The 25,693-nt window shown below is 39.6% G+C and overlaps 1 protein-coding gene across 1 annotated transcript; it reads right to left on the bottom strand.

Annotated features, from left to right (window-relative positions):
* Positions 1-298: 298 nt before the first annotated feature.
* LOC135476424 (uncharacterized) lies at positions 299-23,656 on the bottom strand. The gene is made up of 23 exons (XM_064756451.1): positions 23,431-23,656; positions 22,013-22,880; positions 20,685-20,796; positions 19,739-19,957; positions 18,767-19,057; positions 18,043-18,303; positions 17,387-17,784; positions 16,287-16,427; positions 15,744-15,890; positions 14,690-14,719; positions 13,911-14,016; positions 12,002-12,253; positions 11,538-11,765; positions 10,964-11,343; positions 10,005-10,093; positions 8,488-8,704; positions 7,575-7,683; positions 6,390-6,620; positions 5,114-5,393; positions 4,322-5,079; positions 1,859-2,116; positions 354-802; positions 299-312 (listed from the first exon to the last, which is right to left on the bottom strand). The coding sequence occupies exons 2-23, from the start codon at positions 22,227-22,229 to the stop codon at positions 299-301; spliced, it is 5,187 nt and encodes a 1,728-aa protein (XP_064612521.1). The 5' UTR covers positions 22,230-22,880; positions 23,431-23,656.
* Between the last annotated feature and the right edge of the window lie 2,037 nt (positions 23,657-25,693).

Raw genomic sequence — 25,693 nt, 5'->3', positions numbered from 1 at the left:
CTCACCTTTGCTGACTTGATGGCATTTCTGCTCTGTGAATCCCCACACAAGCGTCAAAATGTTGCTGATCTTTGCTCGCAAAATGTCATCTGTAACCTCCTCAAGACGCTCGAGGAAACAGTGGAAACTGACTTCTGCTGAATGACATAATGTTGCCAGATGCTGGTCATCCTTAGGTTCTTTCTCTTTGCTAGGTTCTTTCTCCTTGCTTGGTCCCTTCTCCTTGCTAGGTTCTTTCTCCTTGCTGGGTTCTTTCTCTTTGCTAGGACCTTTCCCTTTGCTAGGACCTTTTTCTTTGCTAGGACCTTTTTCCTTGCTGGGTCCTTTTTCTTTGCTAGTTCCTTTCTCCTTGCTGGGTCCTTTCTCTTTGCTAGGACCTTTTTCTTTGCTAGGTCCTTTCTCCTTGCTGGGTCCTTTTTCTTTGCTAGGTCCTTTCTCCTTGCTGGGTCCCTTCTCCTTGCTAGGTCCTTTCTCCTTGCTGGGTCCCTTCTCCTTGCTAGGTCCTTTCTCTTTGCTAGGACCTTTCTCCTTGCTGGGTCCTTTCTCTTTGCTGGGTCCTTTCTCCTTGCTGGGTCCTTTCTCCTTGCTATTTTCTTTCTCTTTGCTTCCAGGCTTCAAATCCAGCAAGAGAATCTGGTCCACTAAACCAGTCAGCAGGGCTGGACACTGGTCAATTGTGTCATCACACTGATCAGACACAAGCTCCAAAACCAAGCCAAGTTCCTTATCTACTGACAGTTGTTCTAATTCCCCACACTCCTTCATGTGCTTGTACACACAGGTCTTTGTGTCAATGACTTGCCTGTGGAAAAATGAAACAGAAAAGGCTACAGTGTCGCTACAGCATAGTAAGTAAACCAGAGCAACGACGACAGTGTGGCTATAGGTAAATGGTCACATACACATGTAACCGCTGAAATGTGGCCCACTGTCGTTACCTCAGTAATGCTAAAAAGTAGCAACTAAGACTTCTCCTAGCACAACGGCTTGATCGGAATTAGGTAACCAAAGATCGTAGCAAATCTCAAAACATGTTGGTTTCAGAAGTTTATGAGGCTTCATTGAATATGCATGTAACTGAACTAAATGTTACCAAACTGATTTGTGAATTTATTTCATGTTTAATGCTAAATACACGAATTTTTCACTTATACGGTAGCAGTCAGGGCTGTGAGTGGATGAAATCAAGACAACCAAAGTAAACCACACTTGCCAGGCACATGTACCTGACAAACCTCCTGATTTTAAGCCAGAGGCGAAGAAGTACTAAATGTCATCTTACTGATCTATTTATTTATTTATTGAATGGTGTTTGAATATTTCACCTGCACGTCAACAACCAGCAGTATGGTGGGAAGAAACCCACAACCATCTGCAACTTGCTTGCAGACCTTCCCAGGTATCCCTGGTACGTCCAGAAAGGACACAAGCATGAACCGCATTTGAACTCACAGCAACCAGTTAGTCAGTATAATGTAATGGTCAGTGAGTCAGCATAATGTTATGGTCAGTTGGCCAGCAGGCTGTGATGGTCAGTTGGTCAGCAGGCTGTATTCCTAAGTTGATCATCTGAAAGTAATGGTCAGTCAGTCAGTGGAATGTAATGGTCAGCTGGTCAGTAGAATATAATGGTCAGTCAGACAGTAGAATGTAATGGTGGGCTGGTCAGTAGAATGTAATGGTCAGTCAGTCAGTAGAATGTAATGGTCAGCTGGTCAGCAGAATGTAATGATCAGTCGGACGGTAGAATGTAATGGTGGGCCGGTCAGCAGAATGTAATGGTCAGCTGCTCAGCAGGATGCATTGGTCAGTTGGCTCTCATAATGGACTTGTCAGCTGGTCAGCAGAATGTACATACCTACAAAGGACATCAGTGTCCGTGAAGGATTCAGTATCGTCTTCAACTAGCAGGTCTTTCAGATCATGTACACAAGAAACAGCTTTCTTCACATTACACCGCTTCTCCGGCTCACACTGATCCTCAAGGGTTACGTTCGCACATGCAGCGTCAGATTTCCCTAGCTGCATGACGAGGGCAGTGTCCACCAGGAGGCGCTCTGAAAACAGGCAGTTCCGAGTGTGGTCGCGCACACATGTTACCGATTTCGGAATCATACTGAAAGCATTAAGAAGACATGCATATATTGCATTTGCCTTAAAAATTCACCCAACAAAGAGAATTTTTAAAATCATAAAATATTACCTTTTCTGTTAAAACCAAACCTTTTCAATAGAATGTTATCCTACCATCTAAAAACACACCTCAGAACAACTGTCTAAGATCAACAGAACTTTCAAAATCAGGCAAAATGAATTATCAAAAGAACAAATAATTTAACCGTACCATAAATAAAGCCCCAATAGCAGCACTTTTGATTTTCTCAATGTGCGTAATTTGTCTTATTTTCAAGCGCAACATCTCAGTTATGTAACATCACAAAATAAATAGTCTTGCTTTTTAATCTTTATACGAGACACATGTACTGAATCGATACCTATATACATTATGTTTAGTGTTCGCTTTTCTTTTAACACAAACATAGTACACATCAACTAGGCCTGAATAAAATGGAAAGTTTCAAGAGCAGAATGTTCCATGCCACACATTGTAGGAAACAAAGGACAGGTTTTAGCATCAACCAAACACCAAAACGATAATAGAATACAGATAGAGAAAACCAGAATTCCTGATGGTAAATTTGTCAATTAACGTGTAACTTCTGAAATTTCATCATCCTGGTTACAAGCACCTGTCTTCAACGAATGTTAGACACCGCAAACAGTCGCCAAAACATCGCTGAATGTTTATTATCAATTCATCACGTCCTCAACCTTAACAACAATGAGGACGGTGGGAATCCACAAAATGCCAGTCTTTGACTGGTTTTGAACTCATACCTGGTGTATCGTATGCAAGCTTTACCAACAGGCATTACACATACTTCTGGCTCATTGTCGGTAAAGTTGGTAGTGGTGATAGTAATGCAGAAATCATGGTATCTCATTGTGAACTTCAATAAAATTTCAATAAACCATAACCATTCCATAACCATTCATTAGGCACACATATGTACTTTCATTGTTTTCAATGAACGAATCTGACGCAACATACCTGAGACAGGACTCCTCTACGGAGGATAGGAAATTTAGGAATTTCCAAGCAAAGAAGACAGTTAGAAAAGTGCAGATTCTTGTGATATCTAAGAAAGCAATCGAGAGATAAATAGATGTTAGAAATATCTACCGAGTACAAAGCAAAATGACTCAATCACCGTAATGAATGTTGGAAATATCAAAGAAAGCAACAGAGAGTTAAAAGATGTCAGAAATATCTACCCATTAGCAAAGCAACTGACACTGTACTAAACTTCATGTAGGATTCAGGAATTTTTGTAGAATCAATCAGATTTTTAAAACAATTCAACAATCCATGAAAAGAATCGAAAATTATGGTTTTATGCGGAAATGTTGGGCCAGATTAGTACAACCCATTCTTAAGTCACCAAACTGCTCACCCCCCCCCCCCCCCCCCGGACGTCTCCAAGCACACCCCCTCGTCATGCACACGCACGGGTATTTCTTTTTCAGCTATCTCCGCAGATGTCACCAATTCCACTAGACTTATTCATTTCCACACTGACCAAATGGGGGCCTTTGAAAAAACTGTAACTTAAGGTCATTTTACGTCCCAAAAAGAAAGCAGGAAAGCCTCTTGGTATCAACCTGAAGATGGTCGTTTCCCCCAGGTTCTGCCTCATTCCCTCCCATCATAATGCTGGCCACTGTCGTATGAGTGAAATATTCAGCATACGGCCGAAAACACCAATCAAAAAATAAATACTTTCATATCTCGGGACACATCCTCTACTATGTTCTGAGAAATAAAACCCAAACATTTCTTGTATCCCTTAATGAAATGGCGTATGAAAGATAATTAGGCCTCATGGTTACTTAGATCGAATGGGCTGACAGCAGCTTAAAAACTCATTAAAAACTTTTGATAAACCATCAAAATGTCCATATGATGAACTTTCACATGGATTTGGTTTGTTTAAACTTTGATACCTTTTCACAGAAAGATATAATACAAAAGCTGCAGAGGTACATACTGTATGATGTACATGTATATGTTAGCTACACATCAGCAAAGAACTTAGAGGCAGAGAGAAGTGATAGGTATCCAGAAGATTAACATATGAACAAGTGACTACAGTTAACTACCTGTTTGCAAACTACCTGTAAATACCTGTATGGAATTACTTGGAACTACCGGTACATATACCGGTAACATGTATGTATGATCATATGCTTACCTGCATACCATTTCCCAGTCCTTGTCCCCAGACATGCTTGTCCAACCATCCATTTCAGGTTCTCATGGCATACAGCAGCTGTATCCAGATCGCAGTTCACATGCTTCTTGTACTTATCAAACACTGGAATCTCCCCATATCCAGGCTTCCTGGACCCACACCTGGCCTTTGGGGTCCACGCTGAGCTCCCTCCACCCGATTTACCACCGTGGCTCTCCTTTGTCTTACCTCCTTCCTTTGTTTTTCCACCACTCTCCTTTGTTTTTCCACCACTCTCTTTTGTCTTTCCACTACTCTCCTTTGTCTTTCCACCACTCTCTTTTGTCTTTCCACCACTCTCCTTTGTTTTACCACCTTCTTTTGTCTTTCCACCACTCTCCTTTGTCTTACCTCCTTCCTTTGTGTTTCCACCACTCTCCTTTGTTTTTCCACCACTCTCCTTTGTCTTACCTCCTTCCTTTGTTTTTCCACCACTCTCCTTTGTTTTTCCACCACTCTCCTTTGTCTTACCTCCTTCCTTTGCTTTGCCACCACTCTCCTTTGTCTTGCCTCCTTCCTTTGTTTTTCCACCACTCTCCTTTGTCTTACCACCACTCTCCTTTGTCTTTCCACCACTCTCCTTTGTCTTTCCACCACTCTCTTTTGTCTTTCCACCACTCTCCTTTGTCTTACCACCACTCTCCTTTGTCTTTCCACCACTCTCCTTTGTCTTACCACTACTCTCCTTTGTCTTTCCACCACTCTCCTTTGTCTTTCCACTACTCTCCTTTGTCTTACCACCACTCTCCTCTGTCTTTCACCACTCTCCTTTGTCTTTCCACTACTCTCCTTTGTCTTTCCACCACTCTCCTTTGTCTTACCACCACTCTCATGGAGTTTTCTCCCTTTTCATCCCCTGGTTCCTTTGCCTCTTCACACGTGGCAGGTTTAGGAACATGGACCGAGCAGCCTTGACTTGTGTACAGAAGCACTTCCTGTAGGACAGACTCTAAAGACTTTCCTGCCATAACAAACCCAGAGCATTTCGCTGTCTTCTCTTTGATACAGTGGATCGTGTCAGCAAGGGATGTCTCTGTCAGTCTAGAAAATTATACACAATGATATAAATCATGGGACACAAGGGATTCAGTGGGGTCTGGTTATCACACACACTGAATAAGAACAGTAAGTGAGGAGTTTAGTGGTTGAACTCTTTTGTTGGTAAAGGTAAAAAAAGTCTTACAGCATCAAAAATGTCAGGCACATTTGGTTGAGAGTAATTTACCAATAATCTGTCTTGCTGCGTTTCACCAGCATATACGACACTCCTTTTCGTCTCGAACTTCTTAAGTTCACAAACGTTCAACTGTGCAAGTTTCTGGATTCACTGTTTATCGCCTCTAAATAATTCGGCAAAACTTCAGATGTCCATGTTATAGCATATATGTATGTAATCAAAAATGCTTTCCTGACATATCTGACAAATCACATCATACTACATACAAGACATTTTTTAACGGTTCAAACTGAGTACCACTGGTTAGAAAGGCTGCACATTATTTTATAGTCACAGAGATTGAAACAATCTGACATACATGTATCCAACTGGTTGGTTCTGAATAAACAAATAACAGTAAGTCAGTCTGTGTAACATACATTTGCATTTACGTGCATGCAATTTAGCAAACCTAGCCACATTTTATTTATTTATTTGATTGGTGTTTTACGCCGTACTCAAGAATATTTCACATATACGACGGCGGCCAGCCTTATGATGGGAGGAAACCGGGCAGAGCTGGACTTGAACTCACAGCGACCACATTAGTCAGAGGCTCCTGGGACATTATGCTGCGCTAGCAAGCTAGCCAACTGAGCCACGGATGCCCCAGCCACATTTTATCTTTAAGGTCAAAATCAGGACTAAATTTTGCCCACTTAATCATTCAAGTGCACACAAACTAAGTTTCAGTGTGTTGTAAAACACCACTCATTGAACAAAATAGTTTCACAAGGGTCTAGATTTTACGGAACACAATAAGCAAAAATCATAATAAAATCCTATGGTGAAAATCTACCAAATTTCAAATGATCACTCACAGACAAACATCCTCTTCGCCCAACAAATGCTCTACAGCAGAATACGCATGAGACTGAACACATGAAAATGCTGCCTCCACATCACATTCGAACTCAGCAGGATGACTAGAGCACAGTTTGCTGCGGATTTGTAACAGCCAGCTCAGAGTTATCTGCACTTGGTTGTTCAGAACGTCTGGGCAATCACTAAGGGAGTCTGAACAAGAACGAAGTGCCTCCTCTGTTAGTTTGCTGAAAAAAAGAATGGAACTCCATTACTTCACCGTCTAAAGGTCCTCATCAAGTGAATGCAATGCAAGCTTTACATCTGGAATAGTAATGTTATAGGGCTTACCAGCTGAGGATTTGAACCAGTGATCTCCTGTTTGGAGTCCACACTTCTACCACCAGGCTAAAGGAGTCAAATTCCCCTCAGCTTAGTGGCGCTTACAGATCACCCTGTTTTATACACTAACATCATCATCAAAGTAATACAATAATACTTATTTGTTTGAAATTCACTGTCGCCCAATACAAGAGTTTCAAAAAAATTAAAGTCGTAAAAAAAAAAAAAGTTGCTGTTTACGTAAATAAAAGTTTTCCTTACAGAAGTTTTTACTTTTGAAGTGCCCGTGAAACAATAGCAGCCAAAAAGATCTGTTGAAACATGTACTTGTGGTTCATTACAAAACGAGGAATCCTGATCTCTACTCCTGTTACTTTGAGACACTGGGCTAACAAGTCATCAATCCCTACAGCAAAACTCTTTCAAAGGGTCATTTAAAAAACTTTAAGGGAAAAGTATTGTGGAAGACACCCATTTTGGCAAGATAAAATGCTGGTAAATAAGAATTTTAACAGGACCACATTCTGGTTTTTATTTGCAAACTTTAAATCACATTTCTGTCTGTCCTAACTTATCTGATAAAGGCCTTGTCCAGTTTGCTCAATGGAACAGACTGTTCAGTGGGAAAATTTGATAAGAGCTTTATAACTGTACATGCGTGAAATGTACATCATTATTAACTTTCCCTTTTAAAAAAGCTTACTCCTTTCCTAAACTTGAATCAAAATAACAGTAACTTGTTGTAGCAGCTACCAAAAACCTTTCAAACATGAATGCCTAAAGATATAAAAAAAAAGCGCATTGAATAAATCTTGTTACCATTTGAGGAAAACATTTTCAAATTCATCTGGCATACTTACCCACACTGGATCCCCCTGTCTCTCTGTGAGTAAACCCCAGATGTCAACATCAATGTGACAAACCTCGTCACACACTTGGCAAAGACGGACACAGGACAAGAGCTGGTTTCTATGAAACACAAAGATAAAGTAGGTTTTTATTTAATACTTTCTCTCCACTTGTTTGCTTTATAATATAAAAAGGCATATAAACCAAGCCGAGGTCATAAACAAAACTTTCATGAGCAGAATAATAGTAACTTTATAGTTATAGAGATTAAGGGTATTTTTTATATATCAGCAGCAGTTCAACTTCCAAAAATCTGGTAAAAATGAAAAACAATAACGCAATGTTTGTAAGGTTCATCAGACCACTGAAAACAGCGGTAAGAAAGTGCGTACAAAATCGGATTAGTAGTAATATGCTATATCTGCGACCTTTAGCAAAAAATTATAAATTCACACTGGCTTATGAAATTAAATTTCTGCATTCACCAAGAATAGCTCAAATTACTGCCTTTCTCAAAATATCTAAATATGTAATTGCTCCTGTTTTATAACTCTTAGGAACTTACCATTTACCCATTTTAAACGGTAATATCTTTTCTGTCTCTTGCAACAAGCTGACAGAGACAAAAATGTGCTATAAGATGATCACAAACCTACACGGAAAAGCTCTTCTCAAAAAATTAGCCAAAAAACTGTGTTACAATGTTTGTAAATTTGTTTATTTGTTTGGTACCTAATAACATACTCAGGGTAGTTTCACTTAGGCGACAACAGTCTTGTTTACAGTCTTCTAACATATCCCCCTGACTTAAAGCCACAGCCAAATCATCCAGTGCTGGATTTGATCCAGCAACCTGATCAGTGAAGGGGTGATCAGCTGCTTTCGATGAACAAGCAAGAGCCTGTTTTCGGATCTAAGGATTACCTTCAGGTAAAATCAACTTTGGCAGAAACGACTCTGGAAGACGATCGGTGTCGGGCATAGTGTCATTGTTAGGGTTATTACAGCCCGGGGTGTCACAGCACTCCCAGCACTGACGATCCACGCCGTGTCGTCCCTGACAACGGTTACGACAGGCCTCCGTTTCCAAACATCCCCGTGTGACAGAGCCCGCAGCCTCGTCTCTGATAGTGATACAGGACTGAAGGGGTAGAAAATGCACGACATGATAAAGAGCGAAAGCCAAACCCCCATCACAACTGGACATTCCCCTCACCCAATCCCAAATACTAGATACCTGCCTTATATGCAGATTTGGAACATTGTCTTTGAAACGAAAGCTAGAGAGCCAAAAATAAACTGAGAAAGGAGGAAAAAGGGTCATTTGCACTGATTACAATCTGATTAGGGCATGGAGCTTCAAACAACTCATTTATGGAGATTTACTGTGATCACTTCATTTTTTTTTTTCAATACTTGAACACATACAAGTGAAATATAGCCAAATATGAACTGTGACCTGAGAAATTAGGGTAAAGGTCATCTACGAAGACCTCATATTCTAATACTTGTTTTATAGTTTTCTTTCACTTATAAATAAATAAATAAATCTGAAGCTGGTTATCATATCCACAGAATCACTTCCATTGTAACGTTTATGACAACATGAAGTTATATAAGGGAACAGTAATGGAAGGCCATTAGTTGGCTACAAGTTCACTTGTGGTGAGCTAGTGAGAAAATGGGTCAGAATTTACGTGAATAAAGGTGGGATCATGTGACCCCATTAAGCTCCTACAAATAGGAACTTTTATAGGCTGTGATGAACGACTGAACCCTGGAGAATTTAGATATTATTCCAAAAAATTTGGCGATATTCCAGTCAAACAGCTCATCGTGGCTATTTCTTGAAGTTACGATTGGATGAATAAGGAATATCATGACTAGTAAACATGACATGATTGTAATTCTCGATTTTGAGGCACATTTCAAAATTAGTATTCAAACTTGTCCTTTAGTTTTTATACATTTGACGTGAAATTTTCGCTAAAACTTGTCCAAAACTCAATTCCTTTCATGGACGTGTTTAATACTGACAACCTGTTTATCTCATTAATTTGATTTGATTGGTGTTTTTTACGCCGTACTCAAGAATATTTCACTTATACGACGGCGGCCAGCATTATGGTGGGTGGAAACCGGGCACAGACCGGGGGAAACCCACGACCATCCGCAGGTTGCTGGGAGACCTTCCCACATACGGCCGGAGAGGAAGCCAGCATGAGCTGGACTTGAACTCACAGCGACCGCATTGGTGAGAGGCTCCTGGGTCATTACGCTGCGCTAGCGCGCTAACCGACTGAGCCACGGAGGCCCCTTATCTCATTAAAGATAAAGAAGAATGTCAATAGTTGTGGCTTAATTATACAGAATATCCTCCACTTCTTTAGCAGTAGGCCCTACAACACGCCACACTAGAGGCTGATTTAGTTCTCACTCACCCGTTGGTCACTAGAACAAACTTCTGTGTCTTCACATGACTGATCAGCGTCGCCATGGCAACTGTGACACACCAGTGGGATCTGCATTTCTACCAACAAATGGGAGAGAGTTATTAAATACAAAGATCGTTTCAGACTACAGCATATCTGACCTGGACTTAATTCAGTTCACAAAAATACGCAGTTGTACCACACTGTTATACATTAAATCTACTCCACTTGCTTAATACACAAGAGACAAACTTTTGAAGTCAACTGCTTTTATGCTGAGGTTGTCTTTGAATATAAATTAATTTGTCTATACCTATAGCTTTTTGGTCTACACTGAACATACTACATCATGTTCAACCTGGATTAAATCCAGCTGACAATTTGGTTTAATTTTAATTTAATTTAATTTGGTTTACAAAAATGTATCAGGTCATATTAGACTGCTTTCTACTTTAAACCATTCAAAGTTACTGCTACAGCTTGATACACTACATACAAACTACTTTTATACTGAGTGTTGTTTTTGAATATTAAATAATTTGTTTGTACACATGAGTAGCATTCCAAATTCAACAGACAGACAGAACAGAATTTAACTGCCAAATATGAGCGCAAGCAAACACAAGTATGTGCTACATTCAATATGGAAAATGACTCAGAGCAGTGAATACAGTCAGATATTATTTACCTATTTGAGTGCTGTTTGACTCTCACTTGACGGTACTAAGCTTTTTGGGTGAAGGGAAAGCAGAGTGCCCAGGACTTAGGACAAAAACTTCTTAACAAAAAATCCAACACCACGTTGACCCAGTAAGAACACTAACTAATATTTAAAGCTTTCAAACAACTTTTGAGGGTCCAGACATTAATTTTGATTTTGATACTACAGCCATAAATCAAACCTGAAACAAGTACATGATTCTTAGGTACGCTGCCTTCATGCATTTCACTTAGAACATTGGACTTACTTTCTTGTTCACACCTAGCACTAGAGGCCACCACGAGCATTTTCACTGTGTGCGTGAGCGCTTTTCCGACCTCATGCGGGAAACCATCTGCTCTGACAGCTTCAGACGTGCACAAGGTCAACGCATCAATGTGACGACAGATGTCAATCACGCCGTGTGCCGGACGATGAATAGACTCCGTGAAGCTATCAGAAAATGTCCTCAGGCATTTGAATGCCGGGCCTGTGGGGTCATCGGGGAAAGAGGGCAAAGATAACTGTACACCACACTCATCCAGGAATGCTCCTTCAGAGAGAAGGTCAAGTGTGAAGCCTGCAGACTGCCACAGAGGACAGCCCACCAGATTCTGAGAATAGCAGCCAAATTTCTGCTGAATGTTGCTACAACAAAGAAATATTACATGCTGATATACAGGAATAAAAATCTGCATCATTTTCAAACATCTACTGGTCCACTCACTTTGCAGATTTTTTGTAAATGTTTCAGATATATGTAAAAAAACTTTTTCTTTCAAACCATCTACTGTCTCCATTAACTGAGATAATGTTCAAAATTCATGGCTTCCTTCACTCACCCGCAGAAATTTGTTGCCGTAAAATCACAAGACCAAAAACCCCGCACCGAGCAAACGTTTGACGCAAGGTCAAAGAATGAGCCAAGGGAAAAATCAGCCAGATTGTATTCGCAGTTGTCGCCTATGAGACGGAGGGTGAAGGTCAAGGCTGTCTGGATATCACTGAGGTCCGACCCAGTGCAAGTCATCCCAGTTTTCTGAACACACTCCAGGATGTAGTCTACCAGTCTGCCAGCACAGAGACACATTAATGCCAAGCTTTGAGCAGTAACACAGCATGTACCATCAAACAGGAGAAACAGTACATTTGATTTCTAGCAGAGGGCACCCAGTTTCATAGAAGTGTCTTTAAGAGTTAAATAAATAAAGTTTTTCTTTTCAATTAAAAATTATCAATTAACTTTTCCCAAATGCAGAGACTTCGCTGCATAGCAAAACGACATCCTTAAGGGGAGATAACTCACTCGCAAACAGCAGTCTGGTCCTCTGTCGTTTTAGCATGGAAATGTTTGGACCTCAAACTTTCAATACAGCGATGTGCGACATGCGGCATGCAGACTGATGATTCTATGACTGGCTTTGGAACAGTTCCGAAGACACAAAGTGTGTTGGTTGCCATGGCAACCCAATCTGTGATAGTGATAAACCGACGTCTGATTCGACTAGGACAACTTGGAATGCTCTTCATTGTACATTCCTCCAATGTGGTCAATCCTCTGAAATAGGTAAAACAAATCTCACAGAACACACAGATAAAATGAACTATTCTCATATGTCCCATGCTTCAAACCAGGTCTTTTATCACAATCAAAATTATACTTATAAAAGTAAAGGTCACTCATCATAATCAACATGGTGCTTATAAAAATAAAAGTCACTGACTCATAATCATCATGGTGCTTATGAAAATAAAAGTCACTTATCATAATCATCATGATGCTTATAAAAATAAAAGTCACTTATCGTAATCAACATGATGGTTATAAAAATAAAAGTCACTTATCATAATCATCATGGTGCTTATAAAAATAAAAGTCACTTATCGTAATCAACATGATGCTTATGAAAATAAAAGTCACTTATCATAATCATCATGGTGCTTATAAAAATAAAAGTCACTTATCATAATCAACATGATGCCTATAAAAATAAAAGTCACTTATCATAATCATCATGGTGCTTATAAAAACAAAAGTCACTTATCATAATCAACATGATGCGTATAAAAATAAAAGTCACTTATCATAATCATCATGGTGCTTATAAAAATAAAAGTCACTTATCATAATCAACATGATGCTTATGAAAATAAAAGTCACTTATCATAATCAACATGATGCTTATAAAAATAAAAGTCACTTATCGTAATCAACATGACGCTTATAAAAATAAAAGTCACTTATCATAATCATCATGGTGCTTATAAAAATAAAAGTCACTTATCGTAATCAACATGATACTTATAAAAATAAAAGTCACTTATCATAATCATCATGGTGCTTATAAAAATAAAAGTCACTTATCATAATCAACATGATGCTTATAAAAATAAAAGTCACTTATCGTAATCAACATGATACTTATGAAAAGAATCCAATAAATCCCTGAATATAAAGTTGTAAAATGATATTTTCACTTTCTACAGCTTGAAAAGGTTTATAAAAGAACACCAGTGAAAAACTTTGAATGTGTATTGCAAAATCAGCTCCATGGTATTAGCCCATGCAGCACTTCATGTCATAAGTTAGGTGCTGTGAAGTTCAGGGTGCAACACAATTGTAACTTTGGCAATTGGCTTCAGGTAAAAGTGTATGTAACACAACTTTCATGTAATTGTGTTCTTGATTGCTATGTCTGGAAAAAGGTTATAATCAACCTCTTTCTTAACAGCATCAAAAACTATAACAAATTTACGCGAGTACAGATAAAGGCTGAAGGTGATAAAAACACCAGTATTGCTCGCACACCTTGGAAAATCATCAAATGTTACCAAAAAAGAGTCACAGAGACAGACACAACTTACCTGCAGACAAAGTCATCAAACAATGACAGAGGCATAAAGAAACTGTTCAGATATTACCAAAAAAGAGTCACAGAGACAGACACAAATTATGGGCAGAAAAATCCTCAAACACTGACAGAGGCATAAAGAAACTGTTCAGATATTACCAAAAAGAGTCACAGAGACAGACACAAATTATGGGCAGAAAAATCCTCAAACACTGACAGAGGCATAAAGAAACTGTTCAGATATTACCAAAAAGAGTCACAGAGACAGACACAACTTACATGCAGACAAGTCATCAAATGATGACAGAAGGAGGAAGGAACTGTTCAAATATCACCAAAGAAGAATCACAGGGGCAGACTTACCTGCAGACCAAATCATCAAACGATGACAGTGGGATGAAGAAGCTGTTTACAATAGATGTCAGGAATGTCTGAACACATTCTGTAGCACTTTCAACATCACAAGAATCTAAAAAGAAGAAGACAGGGGACATCTGAAACACCATGCTGATACGCTGCACACACAGTGTTAGGGTGATTTTTTTGTCTACAATTTTGCTTGTCTATGTGTGCATGTATGTATGCTTGGGTTTTTGCTTCCAACTTAGTCATTTTTCACTCATATGATGACCAGGAGTCGTTAGTTGTGTTTATATAATAAACATCCTCTTGCTGCCAAAGTGCTGTCACCACTGAAGTACCATGCTGAAGACACCAAGCATGACACCCCACCCAGTCACGTTATACCGACACAGGACCAAAAAGTCCTATTTCCTTGCCTTCACCTCTCAGCCCTGAGTTCCAAGCCAGGTAGGAACAAGTAAAATTTTTAAAGTCTTTGGTATGACCCAATCCCGGTTTAATCCCATGTCTCCCAACTTCGCTTACTTGTCGGAGACCAGCTAGGTTTATGGGTGGGGGAAACTACAGGGTCCAGTACAAACCACTAGCATCTGTAAGGAACCTTTATACAAACCTCCTGACATAAAAGCCATGACAAAACCAGCCACAGATGGATTTGAACCTGTGACCTCATTTGTCCAAGGCCGATCTACTGGCATTTTATTGTAAGTTTTCCTATAAGCCTACACTTAATGATTGCTTGAGTTCTAACTGTCTGTAGAAGGATTGTATTGGCTTACCTGGCAGTGATTCATTTCTCAACTCTGATACTGTAAAAGACAAAAAAAAAAATTAAATATTAACACAATAATATGCAACCCTATTATACGATTAAATAAATCAATGACAAGCCTGGTCAACCCATAATCTCCCTTACAGGTGAACTGCCATGCTTTCAATTTCACAAAAGTAATATATGGTCAACAGTTGACTGTACCCACATTTATAGACAATCATCTAAAAAGATAGATTCTACTAAACCCAGTTCAATTCAATAGGGGAGTTCTAAGAAAGAACTCTTTTAGGTAAAGCTGAAAACAAAGTCCTATCGTGTCATGTAACATGTCAAAAATGTTAGGCAACTATTACTGTTTATTTATTTATTTATTTGATTGGTGTTTTACGCCGTACTCAAGAATATTTCACTTATACGACGGCGGTCAGCATTATGGTGGGAGGAAACCGAGCAGAACCCGGGGGAAACCCATGACCAGGTTGCTGGCAGACCTTCCCACGTACGGCCAGAGAGGAAGCCAACATGAACTGGATTTGAATTCACAGTGACCGCATTGGGTGAGAAGCTTCTGGGTCATTACGCTGCGCTAGTGCACTAACCAACTGAGGGCAACTATTACTGATCGCACCTACAATGACACAGGCTTTTGAAAAAAGTTACACAAAAAGCTATTTACAGTAGGAACTGAGGTGTTGAAAGTTTGTGAACTGGAAGAAGTTCCTGAAGGAAAATCTGTGTCATTTGTGCCTCCAGAGCACAATGAGTAAAGTAATCGATAAATAATGTCAACAAACATTGCTAACATTTTTCACAGGTCACATGATACAGTAGGACTATTTTTAATACCTTTAACAACAAGCTCGAAGCTACCCTATAAGATGAAAACACCACTGGACAGTTTTCCTATACTGATGGCCCAGCTAATATGGAGGAAGCTCCAGCAGATCTCAGAGGAGAGTGGTACTGTTGGTAAGTTTCATTTCTGTACATATTGTTTATCTCCACTCCTGCTTAATCCGCTCTGTAACATGAATGTAAAGCAAATGGTTTTGGCTTACCCACAGCTTGCTGGCAGGTCTGTCCACACTCTGAGGTACAACAGAGCTCTTCATCCGAGCAGTCTTCATTCGACGTACAGTTTCTGTCACACTCTTTCTGGACCATGGATGGCATAGCAGGGTGGGGACAGGCACCAAATACAGGCTCTGCGATGTAAAGTTTGATGGTGTAAACAGAGAGATAATTTGGCCCCTTGGGAATATGGTTTGCTAAGAATCTAGAACTCCATTACCTACTCTTGCTGAAGTCACTGTGTTAGGGGGTTTGTAATTTGCTACTATTTAAGCATTGACATGAAAAGTTAAAACTGTAACAGGCCAATTGACAACAGGCCGCTTTTTAGCGGTTACATGTACGTGTGTCCGTTTGCCAGTTATCACATGGGTCAATTCTGCTTTGGTTTATCAAACAGGTTTGTTGTCTGTTAAGGTTTGCTATTGGGTACACCATTAAGAATTTAAAACCTTTCATTTCATTATACTTTATAAAGTGAAAACTGGCTTGGAGGAAATGGCCAGAGGCTGAGGCTGAGCCACACTCACTTGATGGGTATTGACAGGAGTGGCCGCAGTTGTTGCTGCAACACAACTGATGTCCCTCGCAGTCAGCATCTGTAGTGCACAGCTCTGCGCAGACACCCACCACATCATCATCCAGGACAGGGCAACTCCCTTGTCGGCTCTCTGTCAAAACAACAGGAATCACATTTATTTATCTATTAATTTCATTGGTGTTTTACACCGTACACAAGAATATTTCATTTATACGGTGGCAGCCAGCATTATGGTGGGAGGAAACCGAGCAGAACCTGGGGAAAACCCACGACCATCTGCATGTTACTGCCAGACCTTCCCACGTACGGCGGGAGAGGAAGCCAGCATGAGCTGGACTTGAACCCACAGTAACTGCATTGGTGAGAGACTCCTGGGTCATTAGACTGTGCTAGCTCGCTAACCAACTGAGCCACGGAGGCCCCCAGGAATTACATACACATACTACTTCATCTGTAGGCTTAAAATATGACACAAGCTTCTGATCCTCTTGCCCTGATCATTATTAAGTGAATATCTGTTTATCTCACAGAAAAACTGGCTGGCTGCTAAGTACGAACATATTCCACTGTACAGTATATCATTCGTTTCATTTTATTTGAAATCCACGTTTTTATTCATTTGATAAGGATCTCGGCATGATGACTGAAAGTTCATGTAACAACTGAAATAAACACCAATCAAATAAATAAATAAATAAATAAATAAACAGAAGATCGGGTTGTGCCAGGTTTGCGAAAAGAAATGGTAATGCTTTGTGAATCTGTTGGAAATACAAGTTTAAAACTGTACATGCATCTTTGTTTGTGTACGCAAGTATGCAATAACAGTCAACAAATCCATGCAATACACAACACTCAAGCACTCTTCCCGTATACATAATATACCTTCTCCTGTCAGTAAGATAATGAGTGACTTGACAGGTGTTTAACAGCATTCACAAGAACATCTGAAGACTTTCCAGTCCGCCACCCCCACAACCACCCCCACCCCAACCAAACCCCCAACTAGTCACTAGGAATATCACACAATGCATTAAAATTTAGACAGTCTAAAATAAAACAACATGAAACCGTAGATAGCAGACTTACCCTCCAGATGTTTTGTTATGGCCATGTTCAATGGTCGCATCAGCATGCTGAGTTTGTTCAGTAAAACCTTCACCAAAGTGGACGGAGGGTCATCTAGAGCCTCAGCTTCTACCTCTTTCAGCTTGTTCAGCAGGAAAAGATAACTTGTCTCGTCTGTCTCCAAACGAACGTCTCGGAGGAAAACTGAGACGGCCTTAGAAAAACGATGGAGAAGCAGATAGGTGGAGTCCGGTCGGGCTATGTGATTGGTTACCATGAACTCGGTAAGATCAACACTGTCACAGTTTGAGCCAATCAAGTCAAGCGCCTCTTGTAGAAAGTGGCGTCCCAGTAACATCTGAGACGACAAGCAGCCGGACATTTCCATGCGGAAGCAGGTCAGCATGCTTTCTGCTCTCCTGTGCAAAGGAGAGGAGACAAAGAGGGATAATCCACAGCAAATTCTCTTTGATTTTTAACTCAAAAATTTGCATAGGTAGACATGGAATTATTTTCAAACCATGGAAGACATTTTATTCTACTTCTGTGATTCTCATCTAAGGTAACATTGCAGAAAACTTTTAGTTTCATGACTTTGTTTTTCACTTCAATCCCTTTGCAGGTTAATTGTTTTCTTGAAATTTTTGAAGAATAAATGAAGGAACTGGCATACTCACAGGCAGTGCTCACTCCAGTCTGCTCCTGGTCCCGCAATTGTGGTGAAGTTTGACACACACGCCAGTGCACGCTCCATGTGACAGGGTCGTGGAATTGCTGCACATCTCTCCTCTTCTCTGGACTCTTCACCCAGCACATCCCCACAGTCTTCCCTGACCTTCTCCAGCTCAGCAGACAAGATTTCTGCAGATCTCATTTCCTCGTCGTAACTACAGCCCGTACTGTTCCCCTTCACACAACGCATCATTTGGATCACATGACTGGGCAGGACAAAAAGAGCAGTGTACTTCATGTTTTTTGCTTGATTTATTCATGCAATAAAGTTTTCTTTCTGATTAACTGATTTCTTTGACTTGATAAACTGATGTAATTATTAAACTGATTTATTAGATGTATCTAGTGATTCACTGAATAGATTTATTTACTATTTTACAGGGTTTTTTTATTTCTTTATATTTATTAATTTACAAATTTAATCTTTTTTTTGTATTCACTTACATTTGACATTAGTCAAGTTTACAGTTGGAGGAAACACAGGGCAAACCAGCAGCAAGCCTATCACATATACAAATTTTCACGAACAAAAAATAATGAAACAGCTGATTTAGACTTTAGTTACAAGGATTGTTTCACTTATCAAGCAAAATTAGATTAATGCAAAAGCATGTACCTTCCCACAAATCAAGCGTCCTAAATATTTTTTCCAGAGATAGTCAAACCTACTTGCAAAGAACTTTTTTGCCTAAAGAGCGTTGCTCAAAGATGTTGCCCATGTCTGCTACACACTGAGACACCCCAACACTGTCACATGTTGCCGAGCGGCCATCATCCATGGACATGCCTCCACTACAAGACTTATCCCAGTTGTAAGGCCGACGGAGGGTTGGGCAATAGCTGCCAATGACTGCCAAAGATGTGTCGAGTGACAGCCAGATGTCATCAAGCTCCTCCCTCTGTCTGTCAGAGCAACTTGCTGTAAATCGCTGCACACATTCCACGGTGATGTTAGCTTGACTGTCATGAAAGAGAAATCCACAGATCCAATCAGGCATAAAAATGAGAATGAGTGCAATTAAAGTCTTAGGTGTGACCCAGCCCAGGATTGACCCTGCTTATACCCCCCCAAACAATGGCGGATATTCTACCGACTGAGCTATCGGGGCAAGTGGCACAAATTTGAGACTCACAATTTGCTAAAACACAACTGCGTCTCCTGAGAGCAAATCAAGACTGTACATGTACAAAGATTTGCTGATCTTAAGTCTTAAAGGTACATTCATGAATTAACACAACACTGACCCCTATGACCTTCCTTCAAGGTTTGACTGGCATGACCAAGCACCTGGTCAGTTTCCAAGCATTATATACACCGCCAAGCTTCAATGTTATCAATATATTTGCCTTAGAAACTTGCCTGAAAAAATGCATTCTCTTGAGGTAAATAACTGTTATAGTATATAACTGTTAGACCTTAAAACCTCTAATTTCCCAATAGGATATCACTCTACTTCCCTCTCCCCCCAAATAACCCCAGGTTAAATGGACTCTTGGAATAAGGCTAAATGAGCAAATTTAGTCATAATCAAAATTATGATTGCATCTGGCCTACATTTCCGGTACAGTTTTAATGTAAATAAAGTAAATAATGTATTAAGACAGGTAAGAAAGGTACATGGATGTTTTCCTCAGGTTTACCTGCAGACAGCCTCCTGATTGTGGTGGAGAGACCAGGTGAGTGATGACAGAGTCAAGACACACCTGAGGGCCGTCTGGGGCTGACAAGCCTCAACCTCACCACAGTACATGTCATGAATCGCATCCAGTCTGTCCACCACAGTGCTGTACACCTGCCTCACCTCATCAGAACAGTACTCCGACGCCTCGCTCATACATTTCCGTACATCGTCACATTCGCTGAAGAGGACAAAAAAATAAAACATTGTTTTATTTTATCAAACTGAATGACAAAAAACTTTAACAATTTTTCAAAATAAGGGTGACCATATACATTTGATTGCTATATGTACCACGTCAGCTTCCTGTGCAAATCTAGCTATTGCAAACATGTTCATTAGGGATAAACAGAACGGCTTTCCAAAAATGACTTTAATCTAAACCTTTCATTGAATTTGTGATAGAATTACTTCTTTGTTTTTCTCCCGATGTTAAATTCTTTAAAGTCCCAGCATTAGTGTCAAACTTTATCAGACAATCCTGTCTCTTTGCTCTTTGTATATAAGCCTGAACACAGTTTCTATGGTCAATTTCTGAAGATGGCTACATAGGTACATGTACACTGAAATATAGAATATCGAAATACTGACATCAATATCAGTCCTTTTCAAATATGTTTTTTCTTAAGTTGCCAAAGTTTTCTTAAGTTTTTCTTAAAGTCATAGCACTGAATTTAGGTACAAAACGTCCAAGAATTTAATCAGGGTTATTTTCATCAGTATATGCAGAGAAATGAATGAATGCCTCTACTCTCAGCCTGAACTCCAGCAGTGATAGTGTTTTCCTATCTTATTAAACACATACGATAAAACAGTTCATTTTGTATTCTCCTGGTGTTTTCTTGGAAAGTGACAATCAGTTCATATTCCATCAAAAGAATATCCTCGGCAACAATCTATGCGCATACCTGCAGAAAGTGCGTTGTTCAAGGTCCATGGTGAGCAGTTTGTGGATGTAATTAGTGACACACCTAGTTACTCTCTGTAAGACACAACCCGCGGGCTCAGGGTCAGAGGTAGCTGTCAGGGGAACAAACATTAAAACATATGAGATACACCTGAAAAACATCTGAGACACAGTGGAGATACAACTCAAAAATACAAACGTGAAATACAGTATTAAAAAATATGTGCTAAACATTTGAAACATATCTGAGATACACCTAAAATATTTACGATACATACATTCTGCAAAATTGTACACCTGCAAAAATGTGATTTACAGACAGCAATATGAACGCTGCATTATGGGAATCTGTGCTGCCTCATTTGCATTTTATCTCGTCAGGCAAACAGTTCAAACCAGTGGTGGATTTTCCCTTGTAATTCACTTAATTCAGCTCATGCTTGTTTCTTCTCCAGCCGTACATGGGAAGGTCTGCCAGGAACCTGTGGATGGTCGTGGGTTTCCCTCTGGCTTAGGCTGGTTTCCTCCAACCATAATGCTGGCTGCCATCGTATAAGTGAAATACTCTTCAGGGTGGCATAAAACACCAGTCAAATAAATAATAAATCAATTCACTTCAAGGAGAAGAAAACCTAACAACATGACAATATAGGCTCAAAGAGCACATTTTTTTCTATCTGGCGGTGCCTGCTGCATCATTTTGCGATTTTTCCTCGCCATACACGTAAAGTCTGAAAACGGCAAAGCTGGCATAAATCTCTGAGTCCATCGGGTCCTCCATCTTTAACACCCTGTAATTTATGCTGGGGTGTGTTGCCTCTCAGCCAGTGAGAGTCGTTAAAACTGCCATGTAAACTCAGAACCCACATCCAACATTCCGGTTTCCCGTTCATCAAGCGGAAAACAAACCGTATTGTTTGCTACCTTCTGGGAAGAAGAGTTCCACCGGAAATGTACGAACTGCACTTCGGCGGTGTCCAATGGCAATTCTCCTCCTAACACAGAAGACTTCAGGACTAGTTCTCAGGCAATATGAAGTAGCTCACAGTGGATTTTGGCGCTGACTTTATTTATAATTTATCAACTTGAGGTACATATCAAAATTTCTTTATGGCATGCACCTGCGAGGAAATGCGAACTCTTTTCAATGCTATTTGATTGATATTTAAATTTTCTTCTCCTTTAACTGACATTAAGACTCACTAAAACTTATTTTTGTATTTGGCTGAACCAACTCAATAAATTCTCAATTTTTAGCAAAATCAAACAGAAATAAATGAATAATCCTTTCACCCCTGGCTGTTGTGATAACTGCCCATAGTCTCTCACCTTCACAGTGGCCTTTGGAGAATGTGGCCAGCATTTCAGCAGCCTCTGATATCGGTTCCTGCAGAGCTTCAGGGAGAGAACCAAGCTTGCTCTCCAGACAACCCAGAGCATCATCAACATCAGAGCAGTCTACTTTCTGGAACTTGGGATCTTCACAATGCTCGCTAGATTTATCCCCCTTTGAATTGCCCTTCTCCTTGCTTTTGTCCAGGGCCATGTGCTCATGGCTATCATAGGGATTTTCCCTGGAATAATCTTCTTCCCAATTGTCCTCACTGGCTGATCTTTTAGTTTTGTTTTTTCGATTTTTCTTTTTCTTCCGTTTTTCCTTTGCCCAGGCTTTTATCCTTGCTTTTTGTTTTATCCTTGGAATGAGTTTTTATCCTTTGGCTCAGTTTTATCCTTTGAATGTGTTTTATCCTTAGACTCAGTTTTATCCTTTGAATGAGTTTTATCCTTTGGCTCAGTTTTATCCTTTGAATGAGTTTTGTCCTTAGACTCAGTTTTATCCTTTGGCTCAGTTTTATCCTTTGACTCAATTTTATCCTTTGAATGAGTTTTGTCCTTAGACTCAGTTTTATCCTTTGGCTCAGTTTTATCCTTTGACTCAGTTTTATCCTTTCTTTCACACGTTTTTCCATTCACCTTTCGATCACCACCAAACACTTGCATTATAACGTGAACAAATTCCTCATAGCACTTATCAATTGTCTTAAACTCATCTTCATGGTCACCAATTTCACTGCTGTCACAGACGAGAGCGATTTTGCTGAGAGCATCACGTAGGTTTGTCCTAAGTCGGTCAGCCACAAACCCTGGACAGTCATCCATGTTCTTTTCCACACAATGTATGGCTCTCTCAGTCTCCCTGGTAAAAAGTGATAAATCAAAAAGACAATTTCTTTACAAAAATCATAAAAAGGATTTTACAAAAAGGAAGAACAGTTTGGTTAAACATCAATGGCCTGTACACAAAAAGTACATCAACAAAGTCTTGTAAATCCATTCCTTGGAACTTCTCTTGGATGCGAAAATAGTTTATCGGGTATTTTCCCCAGTCAACAACCCTTGCTAATAGACTTAAGTAAAAATCAATGTTTGCAACGTTGCACAGTGATAATTACATTTTAAATTATATATTACTTTGTAAATCCATTTTTGTAACTTTTCATGTTCAGGAAGTGAAAAAAAAGTAATTATTACCAACTCAAGCTTCTTACTAAAAGACTTAAGCAAAAATCAATGTTTGTAATGTCATATAACTGCAGCCCTGAATGGCTTCCAATGACTTTTCAGGATATCCGTAAATTGCCCATGGACAGACAAACTTACAGACACTATAAAGTTAACTGCGCTACTTGGGGCCCCTACCCAATGGGTAGCTGATCACTGAATACCAAACAATGGGATTTCCTTACATGCAAATGCTGCTCCAGTTGCTCAGTGATTGCTCCAATGCCTGTTCGTAGGCTTCAACGAAACTGGAAATGCAGTCTGCCGCCCTAGTCACATGACAGATAGGTGACTCGTCTGCTACAGGACACACAGACAACTGGAAGGCCAAAAACCTCTCCACTGACACCATTAGGATTGTCCTCCGTGTTCGAGAGCAGCTCTCTGTAGCACTGCTCACGCAAGAGGCAAATCCTGATAGGTCTCTGAAATGACACAAAGATAACAATTTGGTGGTTGTCAGAAACGTGGTTTTAATAATACTAGTTATGACAATCACCATCATATTTTAAAGAACAAATCCAGCTCTTGCAGACTTCACGTTATACATGGGAAGGTCTGCAGCAACCTACGGACAGTCGTGGGTTTCCCTCATTCTCTGCCTAGCTTCCTCCTACCATAATGCTGGCTGCAGTAGTATAAGTGAAACATTCTTGAGTATGACATAAATCGCCAATCAAATAAATAGAAAAATTTAAAGAACAATTTCACATATGTATATAGGCCTATATATATATGAAATCCCAATGAAGACGAACATGGTACAGCATAAAAGGTGTCTAAAATAAGACAGATATGAAAATTTTCATGTTTTCATTTCTTGGTTGTCAAAAACAGGGCCTTCACACTGTTAATACAAGCTATCAATCTATTTTGTTCTTTATTTATTTATTTGATTGGTGTCTGTCGCTATCACTGTGTCTGACGCAAAAGGGGCAAAGTGCACTATTTTGGGGATGGCTGCAACACCCTTCTAAAAAAAGCCTAGCTAGAGGTATGCTGCACTACATGGTATTTGCCCACCAGATATAAATCTGATTTACATTTGTTGTTGTTGTTGTTTTGTTGTGTTTTTGTTTTTGTTTTTTTGTTGTTTTTTTGTTTTGTTTTTTTCAATACTCAAGTTTAAAACACTGAAACTACGTTCATTAACACCATACCTGCATATTGATGAGAATGGGTCCTTCAGAACCTGATGGACATGCCCAGAGATACATTCTGAGGCCACTTCTAAATGACAACTGTCAGATTCTGAAACAATAATAAAAGACAATATGGTGAAGGTTTCATCAGTTTTAATATATATTTAAAATACATTCTTGAGTTGTTTTTTGTTTTCTTGTTTTTTCTTTTTTTTTTCTTTAAATGCGTTCACTTTATTTTATTTTCTCTGGGCTTTAATATCAGTTTCAACAGGATTATGGACGTATCTGAAAACACAAGTGGGGTTTCATCGACTTGAAACAGCGCTGGTTCCCCATAAAGGAAGAAAGGGCTGACTGGGATCAATTTATAATATATTCCATTGGTTATTTTAGTTGTTTGCTTTACCCCTGGCAGTACCAAATTAAATAAGGTGTTTTGGGAGCTTGCTGTTGTTGTTGAGAGGAAGGTATTTTTCACCCAGGAATACCATTCAACAAGGAGATATCACTCTGTGTCAAGTCAAAACTATACAGAGAGACAAACTTTATATTGATGTTATTGAAATTGATGTATCATTAGCCCTGGATGACTGCGCGACGCTCTTTCACATTTGTATTGACGCTTGCGTAGCTTTAACACAAATACAAAAGAACGTATCGTAGTCATCCAGGGCTAATGTATCATGGAGTTGTTGTTGTAGTAGAAAAGAAGGCGTATTTAGATGTAGATTACTTTTCGTCACTTTCAGCGAAGTTGCATGGGAGAAAAATCCCACCCTTGCCAAAAACTACTTCACGACACAAAGTTAACGTCAACAAAAAAAATGACAGCCGTATTCTTTGTGGCGAAACAAATCGAAAATACACACTTGTCAAATAGACCGCGTAGACATATGGGCTACACCTGCTGGACAAATCTTTGCGTTTTAAGGGGGATAATGCTAATAGTCAAATTTGTCCGGTCCAGCTCTGAATGTCTATTTTGCCATTCAAAAAGTGTGTTACTTTTTTCATTCATGTATTATGGTATTTTTTCAAATTTGATTTTGTTTATATATTTTAGAGGTGTTTAATGCCCAACTCAATTTTAGGTAGAGGATACCTTTAGTGTTTTAAGTGTTTAGTTGCGGATGTGGGGTAGACTTTGTCTTATCGACCAATCAGTTGCCAGTTAACGAGGGAAACTGCCTCAAATGTGTATTCGCATTTTATTCGCATTCGTCGTTGTGAAATCTGTTGGTTCAGCAAAGTGTGACCGATCGTAACCTCAGGCAGTACCATAGAACCTAAAATGTCGATCGGA

The sequence above is a fragment of the Liolophura sinensis genome, chromosome 10, assembly GCF_032854445.1.
Source record: "Liolophura sinensis isolate JHLJ2023 chromosome 10, CUHK_Ljap_v2, whole genome shotgun sequence".
In the NCBI taxonomy this organism is placed as follows: Eukaryota; Metazoa; Mollusca; class Polyplacophora; order Chitonida; family Chitonidae; genus Liolophura; species Liolophura sinensis.
The sequence above is the reverse complement of the archived record's forward strand: the minus strand, read 5'-3'. Positions and strand labels throughout refer to the sequence as shown.